Below are 27,530 nucleotides of genomic sequence, written 5' to 3'. Positions count from 1 at the left end.
GGGAGCAAACTGCAAATCGGAATCGGATGTAAAAACTGATTAAAAAGCGAAATCTGAATCGGAATCACTTCCAGTGTGCAAGAGGCCTAAGGGGGATTCTCGGGGCTTTCTTTGTTTTCAACAGCATTTCCTGAACAACAGTTGCAAAATCTAACTGACATAATAGTGTGCAAGTGATTAGGGAGGCCGGCTGGTATCTTGCTATTTTGGCAGTAAAACTGCTGATCAGGAAATGCTGTTGAAAACAAAGAAAGCCCTGAGAATCCCCCTTAAAAAGATGGACTGGCCCAAAACCTGTCATCTGTCACATTTTTTATCTGCCTACTTTTTTCGCTAAAGAACCCCTTTAAGATGTCAATAAACTTCTTCCATCCCATCCAAAGGTCCTTATTTTGTTCTTCTCTGCCTTTAATAACTTGCATCAACTCCTTGTTATCCGATGTCTCCTAATCAAGATATGTGCTGCATTTATTAGGTGTCTACTAAGTGACTTTTCATATGCCTTCAGACTACATGAGGTGTAATGTAATGGATACAGAATTGGATCCTCTGAGGGTTCGTACCGATATTTTTTTTTTTAATATAATAGTTTATGCCATCCCAAAAACGGTCTTATTCTCTTACAATTCCAGAAAATATTTAGCACGATCCCTGCCTCCTTTTGGAATTTTCAGCACCCTGGATCTGAGTCTGGAAACATCTAACTTAGCTTAGTTGGTGTGTAATACCATTGAGTTATCTTGAACCCAGATTCCTGGATTCTCGTTGAAATTGAAGCATTTAGTGACATCGCTAAAATCTTATTTAACTGTGAATCTTATACGGCTCTCTCCAAGTCCTTCTCCCAGCGAGATCTATATATAGTTATTAGTTCCTCTGCTTGTCTCAAGCAAATATTTGGGACAGGGCCCTCTCAGACCTCACTACCCCGTTACAGAGTTTTTTTTAAAAGTGTGAAACCTCCCTATTAAACTCCAGTTTCTTCTCTTTCAAGGATAGGAAATATGTAAACTTTATCAAACTCCACATATCAGTTTTAGGGCACTGGATTTTTCCCGCTACCGCCCCCGTCTTCCACTTTCCACTTACTAGGAGTGTCCTCACTTGGATTGCAACTTGACCTCTCCACTGTAAATATTGTCTATTATTTTGCCCTGGTGGGAATGCTGGATTATCAAAACTAAGCATTAAAAGGGAATGGATGTGGAGAAAGCTCTGCACTTAGCCGCGGTTTGTCCCATACTACTACTGTGTGATTACTCAATGGACTTATAGATGTCACACAACCAGAGGAGCGAGACAACCATTGGATATTTTCAAGAAGTATATTCAACATACTCTGTCAAGCAATACCCATTGTTTAAAGCTGGAATGCCTATGCCAGTCAATAATTCTATTGACACTGTGGCTATATAGTACAGTTCAGGTTCTGGAACTGCTAGGCCTCCCCTCTCTTTGGATTGCACCATTGCTTCAAATCTAATTCATGGGGGTTACGCATCCCAAATAAATTCTCTAAATGCCCTCCTCAGATCATTAATAAGGCGTCAGGGACTGGTACTGCTAAGGTTTGAAAAAGATACAAAAGACGAGGCATCACGTCCATCTTCAGAACATTTATTCTTTCCATCCACAAAAACCTCAATTTGTGCAAAGTTGCCAAGTCCTCCTTTACTACACTGTTCAACTGCACATAGTTCAATGTCACTAAATTTGCTAGTTTAGTAGTTAATTTGACCCCCATATAGGAACAAAGCTCTTTGCTCCCACCTGAAAGGGAAGTTCTTTTGTATGTCTACAATCTCCTCCGCACAGACATTCCCATTGCCTCACACTTTTCCGAATTATTTTAAAGTTCGTCATTGTGCTATATTTCTTAAATTCCTTCAAGAGGTTAGGTAGTGCTATCTAATGATTTGTGATATAAAACAGAATGCAATATGCATAAGCAGCAATCTTATATTCCTTGTCTCCCATTTTTAGCCTTGTAATATCCTCATTCTTTCTTATCCACCTCAGAAATGGTTCCAAGTTGAGAGTGAATAACAGCGGTGAGAGTAGGCACCCCTGCCTATTGCCATTTGCTATTACGAAGGGCTCAGAGATGGCAGCATTCACCCTCGCTTTTGGATGTACAAATAAGGCCAGTCATTTTCCTCATCCTCTCCCCCAGACCTATATGTGCAACATAGCCCGTATGAAGTCCTAGTCAACCCTGTCGAACGCCTTCTCTGTGTCGGTCGACAGGAGCACCGAGCACGTATTATCTCTGGGTCCTCTATTATTCATAAATCCCACTTGATTTAGATATATCAGGTCTTAACAATGAGAAGACAATCGAGCTGCTGTGATTTTTGCAAAAAGTTTTATATCTACATTCAGTAGAGAAATTGGTCTATGGCTGGAGTAAGACAATGGATCTTTTCTTGTTTTAAGGATTAACCTCCTGAGCGTTCTGGACAAGCTGAGCTCGTCCAGAGACACTGGAGGGTGCCGCTCAGGCCCTGCTGGGCCGATTTTCTCCAAATAAAAAGGAGCACACGCAGCCGGCACTTTGCCAGCCGCGTGTGCTACCTGATCCCCGCCACAGGGCGGCGTTGCGCCGCGTGCAGCGGTGAAAGAGGGTCCCCCCAGCCGCCCGAGCCCAGCGCAGCCGGACCAAACAGTTCCGGCCAGCGCTAAGGGCTGCATCGGAGGCGGCTGACGTCCATGACGTCACTCCGTTCGTCGCCATGGCGACGAGGAAAGCAAAACAAGAAGGGCCGCTCATCGCGGCCCTTGTTACTTCTGATCGCCGGAGGCGATCAGAAGTGTGGATTAGGAGCGCCCTCTAGTGGGCTTTCATGCAGCCAACTTTCAGTTGGCTGCATGAAATAGTTTTTTTTTATTAAAAAAAAACCGTCCGGTCGCCAGCCTGGCGATCTTAATAGAACGCCAGGCAGGTTAATGTGATGTGTGATTCCAAAGATTCTCTACTGAACTTCGACTGACTGCACAGTCACTGCCATAAATAAAAATGTATTGCTTTTATAATAATCTACAGTAAAGCCATTCGGTTTTGGTGCCTTACTCTTGGGTGTCTGTACAATTGCCTAGCAAAAATTTCCCAGTGTGATTGTTTCTTCCATTTGTTTCTGCTGCCTCTTGAGAGATTTTAGGCATACCTGATACTCTTATATAACCCAATATCTGTCCCTACTTATTCCTTTGTGCCCCCCCCCCCCCATCATCTATAAAGCTCTTCATAATACCTCTACAACCATGATTGATTCACTTCTATGACGTTTACCATTCTGAGTGTCATTCATTTGTGGAATATAATTTGCAGTTTGCTGGGTATTCAGTGTTCTCGCCAGCATCCAACCTCCTTTATACCCATACTCCTAAAAGGATTGACTGCACCTCTGGGCCCTATAATTTCCGTAGCAAACAATAGAGTTTTAAGTTTCTCTCTGTCTACCAACATTTCTCCCAGGACAGTACTCGAGAAAGAGCCCTTATGTTGCATCTCCAGCTTACTTATCCTAGCTAGTTGATCCGTCAAATGTTTTTTCTCTGTCCTTTTTAAAGAGAACCAGAGACAAAGCACCCTCCTGTATTTTACTACATTTATCAGTGGGAACATGACAGTAAATACCTACCCTGCTTTTAGTTTAATCCTTCTCTGCTTAATCTGCTCGTTATCAGCTCTGATAAGAATCCCCAACTGAGCATTCAGTCTAGGTTTGACCTGGAATCATTACAGCTGAGTCAGTCTTCTGTGAAGTCTTTTCAAGCCCAAGCCCACCCCTCCTGGCTCTGCTTTAATGCTTTGCATACTCAGAGCTCTGATGACATGGGAGGGGCTGCTCTGCTGAGAAAGAAGATCTGAAACAATAGACAAGTGTGGCTGCTGTGTGATCTGTGAGCACTGTGCAGTCATCATTATTATCTGTGTAGTTTCATTCCTTTGAGAGACACTTCCTACAGGCAGCCACACAGCATACCAAAATAATAAAGTTGAAAGCACACAGATGAAAGGCTGCAGCAGCAGCCCTGCTTGTCTATGGTTTCATAGAACCTAGACAGCACATCCAGAACAACTCATAACCTGGAAGCAGAAGGGATATGAGCCGGCAGCAATATTGGATTTTTCCTTGAGCAATAAATGGATAAAAAACACTCAAAAAGGCATACCAGAGAAGCGAAATTATCTATCTAAGCTATCGAATGATATGTTTTTGTGTGAAACGTTCATCTCTGGTTCCCTTTAGGTCTACTACCCTCACGTATTAAATTAACTCTGATAACGCACCCATGTGCTTCCCACATCATAATTGGAAAAACATCAGCTGCATTATTTAAAGGGAAGGTTCAAGCAAAATAAAAAAAATTAGTTTCACTTACCTGGGGCTTTTACCAGCCCCATGCAGCCATCTTGTGCCCTCGTAGTCACTCACTGCTGCTCCAGTCCCCCGCTGGCAGCTTGCCGACCTCGGAGGTTGGCGGGCCACATTGCGTACATTTTTACGCATTCCCGCTAGTGCAGGAACATTAACACATACATTTTATGCATTACTGGTTCTATGCGTAAATTTTTACGCATTGAACCATTAATGCGTAAAAACGTATGTGTTAATGTTCCTGCACTAGCGGGAATGCGTAAAAATGTACGCAATGCAGCCCGCCGACCTCCGAGGTCGACAAGCTGCCAGCGGGGGACTGGAGCAGCAGTGAGTGACTACGAGGGCACAGGATGGCTGCATGGGGCTGGTAGAAGCCCCAGGTAAGTGAAACTCATTTTTTTATTTTGCTTGGACATTCCCTTTAACTCAAAATAGTTCTGTATTTCTCCTATAATGTTCTTTGAGATCTCTTCATTCTGCATCAGAGAGTTATTAAGTCTCCAAAATAAGAGGCTTTTTATTATGCTCCCTTAGGCTCATCTTAATTGTCACCAGGAAATGGTCAGATAAAAGTGGCCGCACCAATTTTAGGTGAGAAGACGTTGTGAGATGTCAGCAAGTAATCAAGGCGAGAATATGAATATGAATTATGTGAAAATTATTAATAGGTGTAACATTTTTTGGTGGGGTGCTGGAAGCACCAGATATCTATTAGCCATCTCCTTACTATGAGTCTTTTGGCCTTTCTAATTGAGGCAAACTTAACACTGCTTTTTCCGCTGAGTCCAGGCCTGGATCCATTACTTGATTAAAATTTCCTACAACCGGGGTGTGTGGCCTGGCACCATGGTTGACGGTTGCCTGACTCCTTAGCTCCAGCTCTCACTGCTTTTCCTAAGGCCTACACCGCCGCTGCTATCTGCATCTGGGCTTGAAGAGGCTCCAAACAGGCTTCCCACACTTTCTACCACCAGCCTGCAACTTCTGAGCAAGATCCGCAGACCAAGCTGGACTACCGCGCCAGAGGCCTTTTGTTTTTTGGGGAGGCTATTACGTGAGTCCCCGGCTTATTTTTTGCAGGCACACCCATGGACCATCCCTAAACCACTGTCAGTCACCCTGGATCCTTCCTGATGCTGACGTCACTTGCAGGCACACATTTTCTGCTTCCAGACTTTCTTTGTGGGGGTGAGTTGTTCTGTTAAGGGGGTTTGGATTCTTGAACTTCCCTCATTCCTAGGCTTCCTAATGCTATTGACTTGTTTGCTCTGCCAGCCCCCCTCTGCTATCTCTATTTTACTGCCTTAAAGTGACATGTTGCTCTGCTTAGTAAATTTACTTTATCTCTGTCTACGGAGTTATCAAAGCTTGGTGAAATCGCCTCTCTTGGTGACTGCACCAATGATCTCGAAATCAAAATCGACCAGTTAGTGGATTATGTCAATGCCTTGGAAGAGAAAAACGCAGTTTTGAAAACAGACTTGCGCTCTTCAAACTACAACCGGAGGATCAAGAGAAACGAGATAGGCGTCAATATATATGTCTCACGGGTATTCCTGAAACAATTTTGCATGCTGACCTCCCTAAATATCTTCCTGAACTCTTCCAACAATTGCCCCTATACCCCAGCACGGAGCTAAACCTAGAGATGTCGTAAGTTTTCATTATTATGATGATAGTAAAGAGGCGCTGGCGAAGGCGGCGAGGAAATTTGAACATCTGGACTTTAATGGGGCCCATATTCAAGTATTTAATGAAACTGCTATTGCTACCCTCCAGAAGAGTTGTTCCTTGCAACCGGTGACTTTTATTCTTCAGACGCAAAAAAATGTGTATCGTTGTGGCTTCCCATTGTAATTGCAAGTCTGCAAAAAGGTTATGCTTCAATTTATGAGAGTAATTTCTGAGGCGGATAAATTCCTGGATAATTTAGGTCTTCCCTCCCCTTTCAAAGCTTTACCAATCATTGTCTTCTCAGAAATATGCAATATCTCCTCAGAAGGAATGGACGGATCTTCCTTCTTAAATACCCAGGGTGTCCAGACATACATCATCTCATCAACTTGCCATGGATACTTGAAGTGTTCTTTTTGTTGTACAGTTTATGTGTTACTTGGAGCCTGCTTTTTGCATTGCTTGCTCTGGGCGGGAGTTGAGCACCTCTACTCGATGCTAGTCATATCTCCAACTATGGGACGTTAGCTCTGGAACCCTTTACTCTGGTGAAGACTACAACCAGAGTCATATTTTTCACATTTCAATGGCTGTTTCATGACATGCAAAGTTTTTCTTTTGCTATGATTGTTTCAGTATTTGTCTGTCTTTTGGATGTTTATGGTTATTTTTTTTGCTTGACCTTTGGTTTGACATTACAATATCGTGCTGTCCCCACTCCATTACACTTGGGCTATTTATGTATAACAGGTTTTTATGCCAATATTCCTGCTCATAATTGCACGTTTATTCCATTATGGTGAAACTAGTATCATAATTGGAAGGGGCTAAATTCTAACAAGAAATAGTATACAAGAGTATCTCCCAAGCAATTTCGTAAATCGGAGGCCGACAATTTTAGTCCAGTAAACTCATTTTAAGCAGGGTGGTTCCCCCTCCTTTGCCGCTAAACATTTTCCTACGCATTAACGGCTAGCAGTCCTATTGGCAAGGGAGGAGTAGCTATACTGTTTAAACGTGACTTAAAATTGAAGTTTTATCTTCCAAACTTGACCTTAAGGGCAGGTACATTATTTTAAAATTATCATGGGTGAGTTAACGTTTGTTCTTATTAATCTCTATGCCGCCAATGACCGACAAGTGGCCTTTATTTCAAGAGTTCTTGCTCTATGGCAAGATATGGAGTGCGCATAACTGTCATAGTTGGAGGAGGTTTTAAGATTATTCATTCTCCTGGCCTAGGTTAGCTGTCACTCAATAAATCAGAGGCTTCATCGAGTATTCAATTGGCTGGGTCATTTCGTTAAAGTGGATCCGAGATGAACTTTTACTCATTGCATAATTGTGTTCCTTTCCTATTGTTTATAGGGTATTCCTCAAGCCAAACACTTTTTTGTTTTTGTTTTAATACTCTAATTCCCTATAAACTACACAAGCCACGCCCACAGGTTTTCAGAGAGCCAAGGCACTTTCAGACAGTAGCAAGGGCTCATGGGAGCTCAGTCTGGGCAGGAGGGGGGGGGAGGTATTACTAGCCAGAGATTTCAGAGGCAGAGGGGAGGAGGGAGGAGGAGGGGGGGATTAGGTTTTTTTCCTCAAGATGCAGATAAGCCTGCCTCTGTGTAATGTTTACAAACAACATGGCTGCTGTCATTGTATCACAGGAATAATCAATCATATTCTGTTAAAGCTATTTGCAGCTAGATTTGCTGTGTTAACCTTTAGTGTCAAACTTTAGGTAACATATATAGACAAGTTACTTGTTATAGTTAGTTTTTCATCTCGGATCCGCTTTAAGTGAAAGTTATTGCACATCACCTTTTAGATGCAGTTCAGATTGCTCTGTCAAGTCAGAAGAGATGTACCTTCTCCTCCCCTGCACATCAGACCCATACTAGAATAGACTACTTTTTGGTGCCTGCTCCCATTCTCAGATGTATGATCATAGTGGACATACATGATATTACTTGGTCAGATCATGCCTCATCTCACTCCAAATTTCTACATCTTTGATGAAGAAGAAAACTTTTCATTGGCGACTTGATGAGTTCCTTGTGCAAAATAAGGAAACTAGATGGGCCCTGCAATCCACACTGCAAAAAGTTTTTTTTATAATTGTATGGGGGCTCTGTAGAAAAGCTCTTCACTTTTTGGGAAGCCCAAAAGTCCTGCATTAGGGGTCAGTGCATCGCTTTCGTCTCTAATGAGAAAAAAACAACGGTGTCTTCGAAGCAAGGCATTGATCTCTGGTATTGGCAAAGTAGAGTCTGATCATGCTCATAGTTATTTGGGTTAAAAAAAAAACATACGTCCATCGAGTTCAACCAGAGAATAAAGTACAACACCAGCCTGCTCCCTCACATATCCCTGTTGATCCAGAGGAAGGCGAAAAACCCTTACAAGGCATGGTCCAATTAGCCCCAAAAGGGAAAAAAATTCCTTCCTGACTCCAGATGGCAATCAGATAAAATCCCTGGATCAGCATCATTCGGCATTATCTAGTAATTGTAGCCATGGATGTCTTTCAACACAAGGAAAGCATCTAAGCACCCTTTAAATGCAGGTATACAGTTTGCCATAACTACTTCCTGTGGCAATGCATTCCACATCTTAATCACTCTTACTGTAAAGAACACTTTCCTAAATAAATGGCTAAAACGTTTTTCCTCCATGCGCAGATCATGTCCTCTAGTCCTTTGAGAAGGCCTAGGGACGAAAAGCTCATCCGACAAGCTATTATATAGCCCTCTGATGTATTTATAAATGTTAATTAGATCCCCTCTAAGGCGTCTTTTCTCTAGACTAAATAAACCCAGTTTATCTAACCTTTCTTGGTAAGTGAGACCTTTCATCCCACGTATCAATTTTGTTGCTCGTCTCTGCACCTGCTCTAAAACTGCAATATCTTTTTTGTAATGTGGTGCCCAGAACTGAATTCCATATTCCAGATGTGGCCTTACTAGAGAGTTAACCCCCTTGCCGGTTATCCCGAGCTCAGCTCGGGGTAACCTGCGCAGGAGGATTTCTCAGGCCCCGCTGGGCCGATTTCTATCAAATAAAAAGCAGCACACGCAGCCGGCACTTTGCCAGCCGCGTGTGCTACCTGATTGCCGCCGCAGCGCGGCGATCCGCCGCGTGCAGCGGCGAAAGAGGGTCCCCCCCAGCCGCCCGAGCCCAGCGCAGCCGGAACAAACAGTTCCGGCCAGCGCTAAGGGCTGGATCGGAGGCGGCAGACGTCAGGACGTCGGCTGACGTCCATGACGTCACTCCGCTCGTCGCCATGGCGACGAGGAAAGCGAAACAAGGAAGGCCGCTCATTGTGGCCTTCCTTGTTACTTTTGATCGCCGGAGGCGATCGAAAGTGTGGATCCGGAGCGCATGAAATAGTTTTTTTTTTAATTTAAAAAAAACCCTCCCGCAGCCTCCCTGGCGATTTTAATAGAACGCCAGGGAGGTTAAACAGGGGGAATATTATGCTAGCAACTCGAGTTTTTATTTCCCTTTTAATGCATCCCAAAATTTTGTTAGCTTTAGCTGCAGCGGCTTGGCATTGAGTGCGATTATTTAACTTGTTGTCGATGAGTACTCCTAAGTCCTTCTCCAAGTTTGATGTCCCCAACTGTATCCCATTTATTTTGTATGGTGCTAGACCATTGGTACGACCAAAATGCATGACTTTACATTTTTCAACATTGAATTTGATCTGCCATTTATGTGCCCATATAGCCAGCCTTTCCAGATCCTGTTGCAATATGTCCCTATCTTCCTGAGGGCCGGTTCACACGGGCGGCAGGCAGCGTTGGGGCGGCCAGGAAGTTGCGTCGTCCTGTGACGTCTCGTTCGGTGGCGGCAGTACGGAGATCATCGGCGTTTCTCGTCCCCGCAGGGGGACATGAAGCCGCGACGGCTAGCCGTCCCTGGACGTTGCATGCGGCTTCTAGGGACGGCCGAAACGATGCGTTAAATCGGGATCAGAACGCCGCGTTTATGCAATCGACGGTAATCGACGGTAACCGCGCAATGCTAAACGCTCCCATTCACTTGAATGGGAGAGTTTAGCCGATGGGTCCCGAACGCTTGACGGTAGACGCCGCCAAGCGTCCGTGTGAACCGCCCTGAGAGTTGATGATTCTGCACAATTTTGTATCATCTGCAAAAATAGCAACATTGCTCACTACTGAATCTACTAGATCATTAATAAATAAATTGAAGAGCACTGGACCCAGTACAGACCCCTGTGGGACCCCACTGCTAACAGTCTACCATTTGGAGTATGATCCATTGCCCACAACTCTGTCCATTAGCCAGTTCCCTATCCATGCACACAGACTCTTCCCCAGTCCTTGCAGCCTCAACTTTTGCACCAGACGTTTGAGGGGAACCATGTCGAAGGCCTTTGCAAAGTCCAAGTATATCACATCTACAGCATTCCCAATATCCACATTAACGTTCACTACCTCATAAAAGGTGAGCATGTTAGTCAAACAGGACCTGTCTTTAGTAAACCCATGTTGATGCTGAGAAATAAGATTGTTTTCTACTATAAAGTCATGTATAGTATCTCTTAGTAACCCCTCAAATAGTTTGCATACAACTGATGTTAAGCTTACAGCTCTATAATTTCCTGGATCTGATTTTTTGCCCTTCTTAAAGGGATCCAAGCAGCTCTTGGCTTCAAATAGCTGCAAGGGCTGACATTGTTCAGAAGCTCAACCCCTGCTGTTTTACAAGTGCTGTTATCCAGGCTAGGTGTGACATTCTTCAACTGTAACTGATGTTTTCTGTTTGAAGTACAATGGGGGTTTGTTTGTGGTCAATTAAGTCTAAAGAGGTAATTTCTTATCTGTTTTCACCATCTCCTGCTCAGGGACCGCAGGTCCTTTGCGGTCGGACAAAGTGGCTAATTTAACTCTTAGATGTAAAAAAAATGAGGTAAAATTAAAGTTTTTTTTAATAATAAACCACGTTTTTAGAATGCATTTTTTATTTGCTATAGGGCTGCCCTGGGTGTTAAAAATGATGCTCGGTTCACTTTAAATAATGGGAAAACGTGGGCTGTACGCCAATCCACTGGGACTCTTCCAGTTGAAAAAGAGTCACAAAAGATAAGATAAAGGGGTTTATCTATAACTGAACTTAATTCCCTTAGGACCCGAGGATGCATGCCAACCCGGGCCAGGTGCCTTGTCCATTTTTCATTTATTTAGTCTTGCCTTCACTTCTTCCTGCGTTAAGTATTGAATATTACAGTTGGAAGATTGAGACTCTTCTGCCTCTGTAATTTGCAACAGTGATGTTTCCCTTGTGAAGACAGAAGCAAAGAAAGCATTTAAAAACTCTGCCTTACCTTGGTCATCCACCATTGAGTTCCCCCCCCTCATCCTTTAAGTCCAATACAGTCAACCTTTCTTTTTTTTTTTAGAGTTGATGTACTTGTAAAACTTTTTTGGGTTAGATTTGATATCCCTAGCGATTTGAATTTCAGCTTCAATCTTTGCCAGCCTAATTTCTTTTTTACAATTTTTATTGCACTCCCTATAATTGTTTAATGCAGCCACGGTCCCCTCCTGTTTTAGGACCTTATAGGCTTTCTTTTTCTTCTTAATTTTATCTCTAACCTTTCTATTCATCCATAGAGGCCTCTTTTTTATTCCTAGATAAGCTCCTTCGATTTATTTATTGAGACAATTGAATTATTTGCAAAATGAGTTAAAAGATATACAGACCACTCAGGTAAATAAATCTCTATTGTGGTCACGACAATGTTTTTATGAGAAAGCTAATAAGCCCCATACTCTCATGGCTAAAATGTTTAGGGGCAACGCACCATCACTTATACCTGATAAAATTATACCATCTGGTGGTAAGCCCCCTTATGACCCCCAAAACATTGCTGATGAATTTAGTAACTTTTAAAAAGACCTTTATTCTTGTCTAGATAAAGGGAGACACCCTGTATTTGATGCCACTAAATTAGATCAGATTTTAGCTTAATGCAAATTACCAAAGCTTCAGCAGGAAGATCTGGTCTTTTAAATGCCCCCATAAAAGTAGAAAAGTTGTTGAAAACCCTTAAATCATTACCGTTACACAAAGCCCCAGGCCCAGGTCCCCAGGCCTTATGGATATTTATTATAAAACTTTCAAAGATGTGTTGGCCCTATATATGGTTAGACTATTTAATAACTTGATGGATGTTCAGATTGTCCACAGTATTTTGGTCATTCTTTTATCAGTGATATTTTGAAGCCAGGCAAAGATGAATCAATCCTTCCAGATTTAAACTGATAAAGATCAAGTCAGTTTTACATATTTTAGCAAGCTGAAAATAATACCAGATGTACATTTTCCCTTATTCACTCTTTGAATTATATTAAGAAGCCGGCCTTCGTGCTTTGTTTAAATTAAGGCCTTCGATAGGTTGAATTGGCCATATATGTTCTCCCAGCTGAAGCATTTGGATTTTTCAGGTTCTTTTTTAACGGCCCTTTCTTTTTTGTACTCCGCACCAACGGCTCAAATTAAAATGTCATCTGTTACTTCTGTCCCTTTCCAAATTAAAAACGGTACTAGGCAAGGCTGCCCCCTACCCCCTCTACTATTTGTCTTATGCATTGAGCCATTGGCCTCAGATATTCGTGATTCACCAGATATTTCAGGTATACATGTGGGGTAAAACATTTTAAGTTCTCTAAACCTAGCTAAACTCAACCTAAACATAGTTACATAGTTACATAGTTATTTTGGCTGAAAAAAGACATACGTCCATCGAGTTCAACCAGTACAAAGTACAACTCCAGCCCGTCCCCCACATACCCCTGTTGATCCAGAGGAAGGCGAAAAAAACCCCACCAGGCATGGTCCAATTAGCCCCAAATGGGAAAAATTCCTTCCTGACTCCAGATGGCAATCAGATAAAATCCCTGGATCAACATCATTAGGCATAACCTAGTAATTGTAGCCATGGATGTCTTTCAACGCAAGGAAAGCATCTAAGCCCCCTTTAAATGCAGGTATAGAGTTTGCCATAACGACTTCCTGTGGCAATGCATTCCACATCTTAACCACTCTTACTGTAAAGAACCCTTTCCTAAATAAATGGCTAAAACGTTTTTCCCCCATGCGCAGCTCATGTCCTCTAGTCCTTTGAGAAGGCCTAGGGACAAAAAGCTCATCCGCCAAGCTATTATATTGCCCTCTAATGTATTTATACATGTTAATTAGATCTCCTCTAAGGCGTCTTTTCTCTAGACTAAATAAACCCAGTTTATCTAACCTTTCTTGGTAAGCGAGACCTTCCATCCCACGTATCAATTTTGTAGCTCGTCTCTGCACCTGCTCTAAAACTGCAATATCTTTTTTGTAATGTGGTGCCCAGAACTGAATTCCATATTCCAGATGTGGCCTTACTAGAGAGTTAAACAGGGGCAATATTATGCTAGCATCTCGAGTTTTTATTTCCCTTTTAATGCATCCCAAAATTTTGTTCGCTTTAGCTGCAGCGGCTTGGCATTGAGTACGATTATTTAACTTGTTGTCGATGAGTACTCCTAAGTCCTTCTCCAAGTTTGATGTTCCCAACTGTATCCCATTTATTTTGTATGGTGCTAGACCATTGGTACGACCAAAATGCATGACTTTACATTTGTCAACATTGAATTTCATCTGCCATGTATGTGCCCATATAGCCATCCTATCCAGATCCTGTTGCAATATGACACTATCTTCCTGAGAGTTGATGATTCTGCACAATTTTGTATCATCTGCAAAAATAGCAACATTGCTCACTACTGCATCTACTAGGTCATTAATAAATAAATTGAAGAGCACTGGACCCAGTACAGACCCCTGTGGGACCCCACTGCTAACAGTCTCCCATTTTGAGTACGATCCATTGACCACAACTCTTTGTTTTCTGTCCATTAGCCAGTTCCCTATCCATGCACACAAACTCTTCCCCAGTCCTTGCATCCTCAACTTTTGCACCAGACTTCTGTGGGGAACAGTGTCGAAGGCCTTTGCAAAGTCCAAGTATATCACATCTACAGCATTCCCAATATCCATATTAGCATTCACTACCTCATAAAAGCTGAGCATGTTAGTCAAACAGGACCTGTCTTTAGTAAACCCATGTTGATGCTGAGAAATAAGATTATTTTCTACTATGAAGTCATGTATAGTATCTCTTAGTAACCCCTCAAATAGTTTGCATACAACTGATGTTAAGCTTACAGGTCTATAATTTCCTGGATCAGATTTTTTGCCCTTCTTAAATAATGGGAAAACGTGGGCTGTACGCCAATCCACTGGGACTCTGCTAGTTGCAAGAGAGTCACAAAAGATAAGATAAAGGGGCTTAGCTATAACTGAACTTAATTCTCTTAGGACCCTAGGATGCATGCCATCCGGGCCAGGTGCCTTGTCTATTTTTAATTTATTTAGTCTTGCCTTTACTTCTTCCTGCGTTAAGTATTTAATATTACAGTTAGAAGATTGAGCCTCTTCTGCCTCTGTAATTTGCAACAGTGCTGTTTCCTTTGTGAAGACAGAAGCAAAGAAAGCATTTAATAACTCTGCCTTACCTTGGTCGTCCACCATTGAGTTCCCACCCTCATCCTTTAGGATTCCTATACAGTCAACCTTTCTTTTTTTAGAGTTGATGTACTTGTAAAACTTTTTTGGGTTAGATTTGATATCCCTAGCGATTTGATTTTCAGCTTCGATCTTTGCCAGCCTAATTTCTTTTTTACAATTTTTATTGCACTCCTTATAATTGCTTAGTGCAGCCTCAGTCCCCTCCTGTTTTAGGACCTTATAGGCATTCTTTTTCCTCTTCATTTTATCCCTAACCTTTCTATTCATCCATAGAGGCCTTTTTTATTCCTAGACATTTTGTTTCCATATGGGATATACATACTACAATATTGATTGAGAATACGTTTAAAAGCTTGCCATTTCCCTTCAGTGTCGTCCCCTTGTAGTACATTATCCCAGTTCACCAAACTTAGTGCCTGCCTAATTTGATTGAACTTTGCTTTTCTAAAATTCATCAGTCACCAGATCAAACGTTATCATGTTGTGATCACTATTTCCCAAATGTTCTTGAACCTGCACATTTGATACATTATCTGGCCTATTAGAAATAATCAGATCCAGTAACGCATTCCCCCTAGTTGGTTCCGTTACCATTTGAGTCAAGTAATTGTCCTGTAGTGCTGCCAGAAATCTGCTGCTTTTACCAGAATGGGTAGCCTCAATACCCCAGTCAATGTCTGGAAAGTTGAAGTCGCCCATAATTATGACCTCGTTTTTACTTGCAGCTTTTTCAATCTGCTGTAGTAATCGCAGTTCTGCAGCTTCATTAATAAGAGGTGGTCTGTAGCATACCCCAATAAGCAATTGGCAACTTTTATTTCCACCATGAATATTTACCCAAACGGACTCCACATCTTCGCAATCTTCCTCCATCTCATCGTTGAGGACAGCTGTAAAAGAATTCTTAACAAAGAGACAAACCCCTCCACCTTTTTTCCCTGTTCTATCCCTCCTAAACACATTGTATCCTTTTAAATTAGTTATCCAGTCATGGCTTTCATCCATCCATGTCTCGGTTATTCCCACAATGTCATAGCCTTTGTCATTCAGAATGAACTCTAGTTCGTCTATTTTATTTGCAAGGCTCCGAGCATTGGTTATCATGCACTTTATATTTTTACCAACACATTTACCAATTTTGTTTACACGAAATGGGCTACTTGAAGTTTTACCAACCTCCTTAATCTTTACACTGTCTCCACCCCCCTCTCCACCCCCCATAATGTTAGGCTCCCACTGTCTTTTTACCTTATCTTGTCTACATATTGAGACTTTATCCTCCCGCCTCCCCCCAGATCCTAGTTTAAAATCTCCTCCAACCGTTTAGCCATCTTCTCCCCCAATGCAGCTGCACCCTCCCCATTAAGGTGCAGCCCATCCCTGCTGTAGAACCTGTAGCCGACTGCAAAGTCTGCCCAGTTCTCCAGGAACCCAAACCCTTCCTTCCTACACCAATTTCTCAGCCACTTATTTAACTCCCTAAGCTCCCTCTGTCTCTCAGGTGTAGCGCGTGGCACTGGCAGTATTTCAGAGAACACCACCTTGGAGGTCCTTGCTTTAAGTTTATCTCCAAGTACCTGAAAATCATTTTTGAGGACCTTCCATCTCCCACTAACTTTGTCATTGGTGCCAATGTGTACCATGACAGCTGGGTCTTCCCCAGCCCCACCCAATAATCTGTCAATTCTTTCCGCTACATGCCGAACCCGAGCACCCGGGAGGCAACAGACTGTACGGCATTCACGGTTTCTTCGACAGATTACCCTATCTGTGCGCCTAATAATTGAATCCCCTACCACCAGTACCTGTCTAGCCTTAGCTGCACTCCTATTCCCTTTCTCGTTACAGCAGTCTGCCCCTTGGTTGCTAAGGAGCACATCCTGCTGCAGCATTGCTACTCCAGAATCATCCTCCCCAATATTACGCAAACAAGCATACTTATTAGTGAGGGACAACTCGGGACTAGCCTCCCTGTCACTTTTTCCCCTACCCCTTCTAACTGTGACCCAACTAGCGGCTACCTCTGCTTCTTGCTCCGGCTTTACTCCACCCACCTCATCTTCACCGATTCCATCCAGTGTCTGGATCGTGAGATCCAAGCTCATCTCCATGTTGTGTATGCGTCTCAGTGTTGCGAGATGCTTATTTAGCTCTGCGACTTCCGCCTCTAACTGAGCAACACGCACACACCCAGGGCAACAGTAAACACCCTCAATCCGCTGATCAAGGCATGCATACATGTCACAGGATGTACACTGTACAGCATAGTCCAACATGATGACTATTGTGTGGGGAAATTTTATTTAAAGTAAACTGTGGCGGTAAAAGTTGAAACGGGAGAGGGAGTGAAGTTCGGGAGTGAGTGCAGCTGGGGTGGAAGAGGGGGAAGGGTGGAGGGGGAGTGAGTGAAGTTGGAGTGGAGGAGGGGGAGTGAGTAAGGTTGGGGTGGAGGAGGGGGGAGTGGAGGAGGGGGAGTGAGTAAAGTTGGGGTGGAGGAGGGGGAGTGAGTGAAGCTGGGGCGGAGTCCTCAAAACTTAAAGACTACACCACAACGTATTAGCACATCCTAACCAATGCAAAGAACCGCAATATTGTTTAATTTTTTTTTTTTTTTTTTTTTTACCTGCTTCCTCTCACCTCTCTCTTTGTGCCTGTGTTGTAACGCCTGTTTTTAACGCCTATGCCACTTGTGTCGAAGCCACTTAGTGAGCAAGCCACAGACTGAGCAAGCTCAGTACTGAGTCCTGAAGCTGACCAAATACCTCCTGTTACAGCTAATCCCTCCCCCTAGCTAATTACCTGCCTGTCGCAAGCACACTAGAGGAAAAAAAAATGTACTTTTAAAAACTTTTAAAACTAACACTTGCGGCTAGATATCTGATGAACATGGAATACAGGCTTAGAGGTATTCACCAACAGTAAACTTTAGCTGTGTATCAAAGGCGTATAAGTAGCCCAGGTTATCTGTTAACTGTTATCTGTTTTCGGTTATTGTTTAAGGTTTAAAGGGACTCCGAGCAGTGCAGAAACTATGGAAAGATGCATATCATTTTAAAGCTCTCTTTCTCCACTTTCCAATGATATATAAACCACCGCCCTACGCCATTTAGTTTTCACTATTTTCGCGCGGCCGCAATTTCAATCGCGAAAATAGAGAAAACTAAAAAGGCGTAGGGCGACGATTTAGGTGTCGCCAGAAAGAGGAGAAAGAGAGCTTTAAAATGATATCCAACTTTCCATAGTTACATTGTATTATACAGGGCGACTTTTTCTGCTGAATGGAGCTGCTGACACTGGGAAAAGTGTCGTCCTGTGTAATACAAGTAACTATGGAAAGATGGATATCATTTTAAAGCTCTCTTTCTCCTCTTTCTGGCGACACCTAAATCGTCGCCCTACGCCTTTTAGTTTTCTCTATTTTCGCGATTGAAATCGTTGCCGCGGCAATTTCAATCGCGAAAATAGCGAAAACTAAAAGGCGTAGGGCGGTGGTTTATATATCATTGGAAAGAGGAGAAAGAGAGCTTTAAAATGATATGCATCTTTCCATAGTTTCTGCACTGCTCGGAGTCCCTTTAATGCTCAACGTCCTAACCAAGGGACCAACACAACATACTATGATTATGCTTCTTTTCTTCCAGCAACACTCATAAGATGAGCGTGGCTTTATACCACAGTTCATCTCTTTGTAATTTCTGTTATGGCTCATTCTGTGAAAATGTAACCATTTGTACAACGGCAACTTGCTTCCTTCAGTCCCTGCTGTACTAACTCATGATCGTTTTATCTGTTTCATTTTTGTAAAAGAAAAACATTTTAAGTTGTCATTATATGCAGATGACATTTTACTCACTCTGACCAATTCTTTGACCACTATTCCCTGTCTTTATAAGATCCTGGCAGATTTTGGTGATTTGTTGGGCTACAAAGTGAATGCTTTCATGACAGAAATGCTTCTTATTAATTTTCCCCATGCTACAGCCACTACAATACAGGCTTCATTTCCATACCGCTGGTGATCATCCTCTATACAGTACCTGGTGTGTATATCACTCCCTTATAAGATAGCCTATATTCTGCTAAATATGTCCCGCTATTGGCTGCTATTCGGCATTTATTCAAAACATGGTCACCGCTAAAATGATCTGTATTTGGTAGGGTATATAATATTTCTATGTCCATACTACCGAAATTATTATCTTTTTGCAATTCTAAAAGATAATCTTTGTTATATTTGGTTAATAAATACATCTTCCAGGATACCAGGCTCAGTCATGCTGACCAGGAGAGAATATGGAGGCCTCGGTGTCCCTAATATAACAAGATATTATTTAGCAATCTCTCTGGTCTCTTGGACTCAGTTACATGCTTTCTCTAAGTGGATGCAAATTGAAAAAAATCGGGGTTGGCCCCTGCCCATCCATGTTCACTCCTTTGGTAAGCAAGGCTTCCCGATTCTTCTACTCCCCTCTTTCATACCATGCAGTTTACTAAAAATATATAGCATTACTGTGTATCTAAGTACTCGCTTACCACTAAACCTTCCCTCTTTGGTTATGTATATAAATTTTTTACTTTTTAACATGGATTCCTTATAGCTCTTCCTCTCTTGTTGTCAAGGGATGGTCAGAAGATGAGATTTTTCAACTTAGGCATATTATTGACCCAGTTTCTAAAACTTTTATTTCTGTCGAGCAACTTTCTCAACGAGTCAAAGTGACCTCCACTTTACGGTTCAAATTTATCAAATTAAAAACTATGCTAAATCTCTGGGGAACATAGATTTTACATTTTCACCCACTCAGTTTGTGACTGAGGATTTGCTGCAGCATACTGTCATGCAAACAAATTTGTATGCGCAGCATTTTTTAGCCCAGAACCCCTCCTCTCGTATGACCAGAAGGTGGCAGCCCACCACTGTAGCAGAGATAAAAACTTTTCTGGCCCTAACACTACACATAGACATACTCCAACAGCCAGAGATCCGCCTGTACTGGTCTAAGGACATTTTACACAGTACACCCTTTTTTCCAGCTACAATGGGCAGGCAGCGCTTTGAGGATCTAGCAAAATGTCTGCACTTTAATGACAATACACAAAGCGCACCCAGAGGTGGCCCTGCCCACGACAAACCTTTTAAGCTGAGGCCCATTATTGACATCCTCTCTACAAACTTTAGAGAAATATACACTCCAGAAAAAGAAATAGGAGTGGATGAATCCCTCCTACCCTTCCACGGCCGATTGGGGATCAAGCAGTACATCCCAAGTAAGGCTGCTAAATATGGGAAAATTTTACAAGCTATGTGAATGCGGAACTGCCTACACATATGCTTTTATGATATATGAGGTGAAAAATAGCCTTTTACAGCCAGCTGGGTGCCCAGAGTACATGCCTACCTGTGGGAAAATTGTGGTGGAACTAGCTGATCCACTCCTCCACCAAAGCTTTCACGTGTATGTGGATAACTACTACACAAGCGTTCCACTCTTTAAATTCTTGTACGCTGCCCAGACTGGCGCCTGTGGGATGGCAAGAGCAAATCGCAAAGGCCTCCCACCACAGGTGTTTAATAAAAAATTAAAACAAGGGGAATCCTGCAGTCTCAGGTGTGGTGAGCCCCTCGCTGTCAAATTTAGGGACAAGAGAGACGTATGGATTCTCACATCAATCCACAACGAGGCAATGGTTCCTGTCACAACATGGAGGGAACGCATTGAAAAGCCAGTGGCACTGGTTGAATACAATAAGAATATGGGTGCGGTGGATCTTTCAGACCAAATGCTGGCCCCCTACTTACTCAAAAAAAAAAAAAAACCGAAGGGCATGGTACAAAAAACTTTTTTTTTACCGGTTACAAATGGCCATGCACAATGCCTTTGTGGTTTTTAAAAAGACAGGTCACGATGACAGCTTCCTCCAGTTTCAGCAGGAAGTGAGAAGGTCGATGGTAACTGAAAGTGGGCAAATTAGGGATGTCGTCACCCCAGTGCAGATAGATGACACCATTCGTCTAAGTGGAAGACATTTTCTGGCCCTGATACCCCCAAATGAAATCAAGCAGAAGCCACAGAAAAGATGCCGGGTGTTCACCAAGAACAAGATGCGGAGTGACAGCAGATATCACTGCTCAAAGTGCCCCTCACTGCCAGGACTCTGTGTTGCCGACTGCTTTGAAGCTTATCATACCCTCAGCAGTTATTAGACTTTTTTTTTTTTTTTTTAATAACCCTACATTTTCACTAGACTTTATTTTCTCCTCTCTACTTACATTTGCCACCTAATGTCCCTTAAAGGAGCTCACAGTTACCACTAGTCTACATTTAACCTACCACTGTTTTTGGGGCATGTGAGGAAACCCTGAAGATTGGAGGAAACCCAAGACACCTACAACCAAATTGTTTTTTCCCCCCCGCTTGGACTTTCTACTGCAAGTCGATAGTGTTAGCCACAAGACTTTACTCTGCAGACCACCCCCATCTTCTGACCACTGGCTTGCCTTGGCGTCTGACTCCATCCTGCTAGACCTGCAATGGTGAGTTCCAATGTATTTGTCATTAGTGTTAAGGGTTGTGATATAGATTTCACTTTAATTATTCTATTTACAAATTAGCCATATTTGGTATCATTTTAACTATGCTGAGTTGTAGAATACATTTGGTTGTTTTAAAACTTGTGACTTTTATTGAATGATTTTACACTCCAGGGGCTTTAAGAAGAAAGAATTACATTGTTACATTTGATGCAAAAAAAACAGCCTTGAAAAATCCATTGGCACTTTTCATGGTTAACAGTGTATTGCATGGCCAAAAAGCTATCTGATAATGTATATGGGGTATCATTTTAACCGTGACAAGCAAGAGAAGAGAATTTGGGGTGTTTGAGAACCGAGGCCTAGGTCATGTGCATTTTTGTGTGTGCCAAAGTGAAAAAAATTTTAAAAAAATAAAAATACAATTTTCTGAATTTTGGTGTAATTTCAGAAAAGCCGCATAAGTCCAAATGTTATAAAATATGTATATCTGAGTATGTCTGGGTCTCTAGTTTTCAGAATGGTAACATTTATGACCTGTTAAGAATGTTCTGAGACTCCAGGGGCTTTGCTAGGAAATAATGACTATTACTTTTGGTGCAAAAAATGGCCTTGAAAAATCCATGGGCACTGCCCATGGTTAACAGTGTATTGCGTAGCCAAAAAGCTATCTGATGATGTATATAGGGTATCATTTTAACCGTGACGAGTGAGAGAAGAGAATTTGGGGTGTTTGAGAGCTAAGGCCTAGCTCATGTGATTTTTGTTTTGCAGCAATCTGAATCAAAAGCAATACAATTATTATTTTCATATACTCTGCATCAAAATAAAACACTTGTAAAAAACACCAAAAGTGACCGAATTGAAAAGAGAACACATAAATAGTTACCTTAGGGACTACGTTTTTTAAATATGTATGCCATGAGGGTGTATTACAGCTATATTTGCTAATAAGGGCTTGTAACCATTGGTAGTGTGCAATGAGAAAACAAAAAACACAACATAGAAAAAATACACTTTTATTTCCAAATAATATATTGTCACCATATTTTGTACTAGGGACATAATTCAAACCCTGTGATAACCAGGAGAAATAGGCAGATACAATATGTGGGTTTTATGTACAGTAGCAGTGTTTATATTAAAACTATAGGGGATGAAATTAGAGAAATAGTGTATTTTTTTATTGCTTTCCTTGTTTTTCCCTTTAAAATGCATAGAAAAAGTAATTACTGAAAACCAATATCAACCCCAAAAAGCCAAATTGGTGGTGAAAAAAACAAGGTATAAATCATTTAATTGTGATTAGTAGTGATTAAGCTATTGGCAAATGAAAGGGATGAGCACTGAAAAGTGAAAATCGCTCTTGTCCGTTAGGGTAAAAACCGCCTTGGGGTGAAGTGGTTAAACAATAACAGCTGTCTGGCAGTGCTGCTGATCTTTTAGGTCAGTAGGGTCTAAATCACACACCTTAAACAAGCATGCAACTAGGGTTGCAACGGTGTGATTATTCATGGTATAATCCTCTAAAAAAAAACCACCATATGGCGGTATACAGTATTACACAATTATTTGGACCCGGGCCTCCCCCTTACATTAAATAATGTGTCCCCCACCCCAGTATGGTAGCCAGATGTGCCCCACTCCCTCAGCATACATATGTTTAATCCACTGGGAGATTTGGGTGCAGGAGAAAGCTGTAAAACCCATCATCCTGCTCTTGCAAAAGTCCTAGTGGCGTTAAATACTATTTGGTTTCCAGCTATTGCTGACAGCCGAACTACAGTGGTGTTATAATAATTTGTGCTCAGTGTTTTGACTGCGCCCAAATTACTCACTGAGCCCCACTATAGCCTAGTTCCTGTTTTTACAGAGCTCCATTACCTAGCCCACCCAGTATGGTAGCCAGGGATAGGTGCCTCCAGTATAGGTAGTCAATAATAGGTGCCCTCAGTATAGGTAAACAGGAATAGGTGACTGCAGTGTAGGTAACAAGGAATAGGTGCCTGTAGTGTAGGTAACCAGGAATAGGTGCCCCGGGACATGTAGCCAGGAATAGGTGCCCCAGTAAAAGTAGCTAGGAATAGGTTTACCCAGTATAGGTAGCCAGCCATATCAGATTATGTATATAAAGTGTAATTTTAACCGTGACAAGCAAGAGAACACAATTTGAGGCGTTTCAGTGACATAGATCATGCGAATTCTTTTTAGTTATAAACTGAATCAAAAGCAATACAAGTATTACTTCCCTAAACTCTGTACCAAAATAAAACATTTGAAAAAAAAAAAAAAGTGAAAGAATTTAAAAGCGAATACATCAATTGTTACCTTCGGTACTTCACTTTTTAAATATGTACCCACGAGGGTGTATTACTGTTATTTTTGCAAATAAGGGCTTGTAATTACTGATAAGGGTACAATAGGAAAACCAAAAACAAGTACACCTTTATTTCCAAATAATATACCGTCTCCATGCATTGTACAAGGAACATAATTCGAATGTTGAGATAACTAGGCCACATAGGCAAACAAAATGTGTGTGTTTTATCTACAGTAGCAAGTTTTATTTTAAAACTACAATGGTGTAAAAGTGAGAAATAATAATTATTTCTTTTTCTTCTTACTCTCTTTAAAATCCATACAAAATAAAATAATTATTAGCAAAAAGTACCACACAAATTAAGCATACAGGATCTTCTCAAAAAATTTGCATATTGTGATAAAGTTCATTATTTTCTGTAATGCACTGATAAACATTAGACTTTCATATATTTTAGATTCAAATACACACAACTGAAGTAGTTCAAGCCTTTTATTGTTTTAATATTGATGATTTTGGCATACAGCTCATGAAAACCCAAATTTCCTATCTCAGAAAATTAGCATATTTCATCCGACCAATAAAAGAAAAGTGTTTTTAAAACAAATAAAAGTCAACTTTCAAATAATTATGGTCAGTCATGCACTCAATACTTGGTCGGGAATCCTTTTGCAGAAATGACTGCTTCAATGCAGCGTGGCATGGAGGCAATCAGCCTGTGGCACCGCTCAGGTGTTATGGAGGCCCAGGATGCTTCGATAGCGGCCTTAAGCTCACCCAGAGTGTTGGGTCTTGCGTCTCTCAACTTTCTCTTCACAATAACCCACAGATTCTCTATGGGGTTCAGGTCAGAAGAGTTGGCAGGCCAATTGAGCACAGTAATACCATGGTCAGTAAACCATTTACCAGTGGTTTTGGCACTGTGAGCAGGTGCCAGGTCGTGCTGAAAAATGAAATCTTCATCTCCACAAAGCTTTTCAGCAGATGGAAGCATGAAGTGCTTCAAAATCTCCTGATAGCTAGCTGCATTGACACTGCCCTTGATAAAACACAGTGGACCAACACCAGCAGCTGACATGGCACCCCAGACCATCACTGACTGTGGGTACTTGACACTGGACTTCAGGCATTTTGACATTTCCCTCTCCCCAGTCTTCCTCCAGACTCTGGCACCTTGATTTCCGAATGACATGTAAAAGTTGCTTTCATCCAAAAAAAAAGTACTTTGGACCACTGAGCAACAGTCCAGTGCTGCTTCTCTGTAGCCCAGGTCAGGCACTTCTGCCGCTGTTTCTGGTTCAAAAGTGGGTTCATGCTTCCATCTGCTGAAAATCTTTATGGAGATGAAGATTTCATTTTTCAGCATGACCTGGCACCTGCTCACAGTGCCAAAACCACTGGTAAATGGTTTACTGACCATGGTATTACTGTGCTCAATTGGCCTGCCAACTCTCCTGACCTGAACCCCATAGAGAATCTGTGGGATATTGTGAAGAGAAAGTTGAGAGACGCAAGACCCAACACTCTGGATGAGCTTAAGGCCGCTATCGAAGCATCCTGGGCCTCCATAACACCTGAGCGGTGCCACAGGCTGATTGCCTCCATGCCACGCTGCATTGAAGCAGTCATTTCTGCAAAAGGATTCCCGACCAAGTATTGAGTGCATGACTGACCATAATTATTTGAAAGTTGACTTTTATTTGTTTTAAAAACACTTTTCTTTTATTGGTCGGATGAAATATGCTAATTTTCTGAGATAGGAAATTTGGGTTTTCATGAGCTGTATGCCAAAATCATCAATATTAAAACAATAAAAGGCTTGAACTACTTCAGTTGTGTGTATTTGAATCTAAAATATATGAAAGTCTAATGTTTATCAGTACATTACAAAAAATAATGAACTTATGCTGAAGTCTGAAAACTGCTCTGGTTTTTAACGGGGAATAGGGGGGGGGGGCGACGACTTACAATGATTACATGGTTAAACAGGGGCGTAACTAAATCATTAAAACAACAGAGGCAACAATTTCTGGATGTAAGGTGAATATAGAGCGGCTCAAGATTCAACATCAAAATGTCGCATCAGGCATTAGACCAGGTGCTATTTAAAACACTTCACAAATGCATCTCTGATCTGAGTCTGATGGGGAAATGCACAGATCATTCTCATATAACTAAGTTCATTATCAGCATATAAACTTACGTTATAGAGTGGCTTATCATCATGAAGAGAATAAAACTGAAGATGACCAGGATTACCACTGCAAACCAGTGCTTTTGTTCTGGGATCAAAGTCCAAGTCAGTCTTAATATTAGTCCCTGAAAAAAATGAAATAAAATAGATGTCACGTATTAAAACATCTGCTAGCCTGATTATCACAGAATTATCTCAGTACTGAATTTGCATGTCAAATAACATGTACTTGTACCACATGAAGTGAAAAAGTGAGAATTAAATTAAAAATATAAATAAAAAAAAAATAACAGCGAGTTAAGCTCAGTCAACAATGGTTTTGGCAGTGTCCACTGGCTACTAAAGGAAGAATGGGAAGAATACTGGCTGCACTGAGCACTAAGGATGGAAGGGGAAATGACTGGCTGTACAGCATACCAAAGAGGTAGGTGTGTGTGTGTGTGTGTGTGTGTGTGTGTGTGTGTGTGTGTGTGGGGGGGGGGTGTCATTGAATACAGGGCTGGAGGGCTAGAGGGAGAGAGGTTGGGGACAGGTACTGGTCGCACTGATTGCCAAGGGAGCTGCTGCACCTGGGGACCTGCACGAGCTTGGTCCTGAATACCTAAAGGATTTGTAGCAACTGCGTCACACCTCCCACAACCTCAGATCAAAAGAATCCAATAACTTGACCAACCCCAGTTCATACAAGACCTTTGGAGCCTGAGCTTTCTGTCATGCTGCCCCTAACCATGTGGAATGAGTTGACAAACAAAGTAAATCTGAGACGAAGGGGAGAAACATACATACCTGTGGCTTCCTCCGGTCTGATCACCGGCGTCCGTTGCCTCCTGAATGGTCCCATAGAAGCCGTGTTATCTGGGGGGGGGGGATTGGGGTACTGAATACTGGGCTGGGAGACAGATACTGGTCGCACTGATTGTCCATAGAAGACCTGTTATCTTCGGCCAGTGGGGCGTACTGGGTATGTGTGGCCCTGCTGGGAGAATACGGCACAGGCACAGAAGGCTCCCAGCCACGGGAACATGACGGGGGAACACATGCGGGTGGACTGCGCCCACTGGCCAAAGATAACGGAATTCTATGGGACCATACAGGAGGCAGAGGACGGCGGCGAGGGAGCAATAAGGCGGAGGGGGCTGGAGGAAGCCCCAGGTATGTATAAAACTCTTCACCCCTTTTGTCTCAGGTACATTTTAGTCAACACAGCTCCAACCCTGGACATGTTTAAATCAAACTAAAAAGCCGCCCGTGTAGTCTGGCATTTATGATCACATAACTTTTTCCCCTGTACACATCTTTATGTACTGATCTGAGACAAGCTTATGTGTTTTGGATCCTACGGAAAAAAAGCACTTTACAAATGTTTTGCTGCGGTTATTGTGGCGACCGCAAGGTGTTACTGGCTGCAATTGGTGACCAGGAGGGGATATTGGCCGTAATACTTTAAGCAGTTCAACTTAAATATGCAACCTCTGGATATGGTTATTAAAAAAATGACTTGATGGGGAACATTAAGGCTTCCTGTTATATCTAAATACAACAATTGACACATCTTTCCGCAAAAACTGCAGACATTGTCTACTTGTGAGTTGAAGGATACCCAAGGTGACATGTGACATGATGAGATAGACATGTGTATGTACAGTGCCTAGCACCCAAATAACTATGCTGTGTTTTTTTTTATAGTTTATTTTTAACTCGGTTGTCCTTTGAAAAGGGACTGTCAACTATACTATCTCTAAATAAAAAAAAAACACATATGTACATAGAGAAAGTATTTATCTACTTATATAACGTGTTGCACTGTCCACATTTTGATTTCAGCAAGTT

The 27,530-nt window shown here is 42.0% G+C and overlaps 1 protein-coding gene across 6 annotated transcripts in view; it reads right to left on the bottom strand.

Annotated features, from left to right (window-relative positions):
- The window catches only part of WDR75 (WD repeat domain 75), a 669,401-nt gene that overhangs the window by 428,093 nt on the left and 213,778 nt on the right, over nucleotides 1-27,530 (bottom strand). For all 6 annotated transcript variants that reach the window (XR_011022770.1, XM_068244930.1, XM_068244926.1 and 3 more), the window contains one exon: nucleotides 25,710-25,825. Coding sequence is in view for 5 of the 6 variants with exons in the window: in XM_068244930.1 (XP_068101031.1) it covers nucleotides 25,710-25,825 (116 nt within the window). In the remaining variant the exon portion in view is untranslated. The remainder of the gene's footprint in view (nucleotides 1-25,709; nucleotides 25,826-27,530) is intronic.

This window comes from Hyperolius riggenbachi, chromosome 7 (genome assembly GCF_040937935.1).
Source record: "Hyperolius riggenbachi isolate aHypRig1 chromosome 7, aHypRig1.pri, whole genome shotgun sequence".
NCBI classification, from domain to species: domain Eukaryota; kingdom Metazoa; phylum Chordata; class Amphibia; order Anura; family Hyperoliidae; genus Hyperolius; species Hyperolius riggenbachi.
Note: the sequence above shows the minus strand (reverse complement) of the source record. Positions and strands in the feature narration are given on the sequence as shown.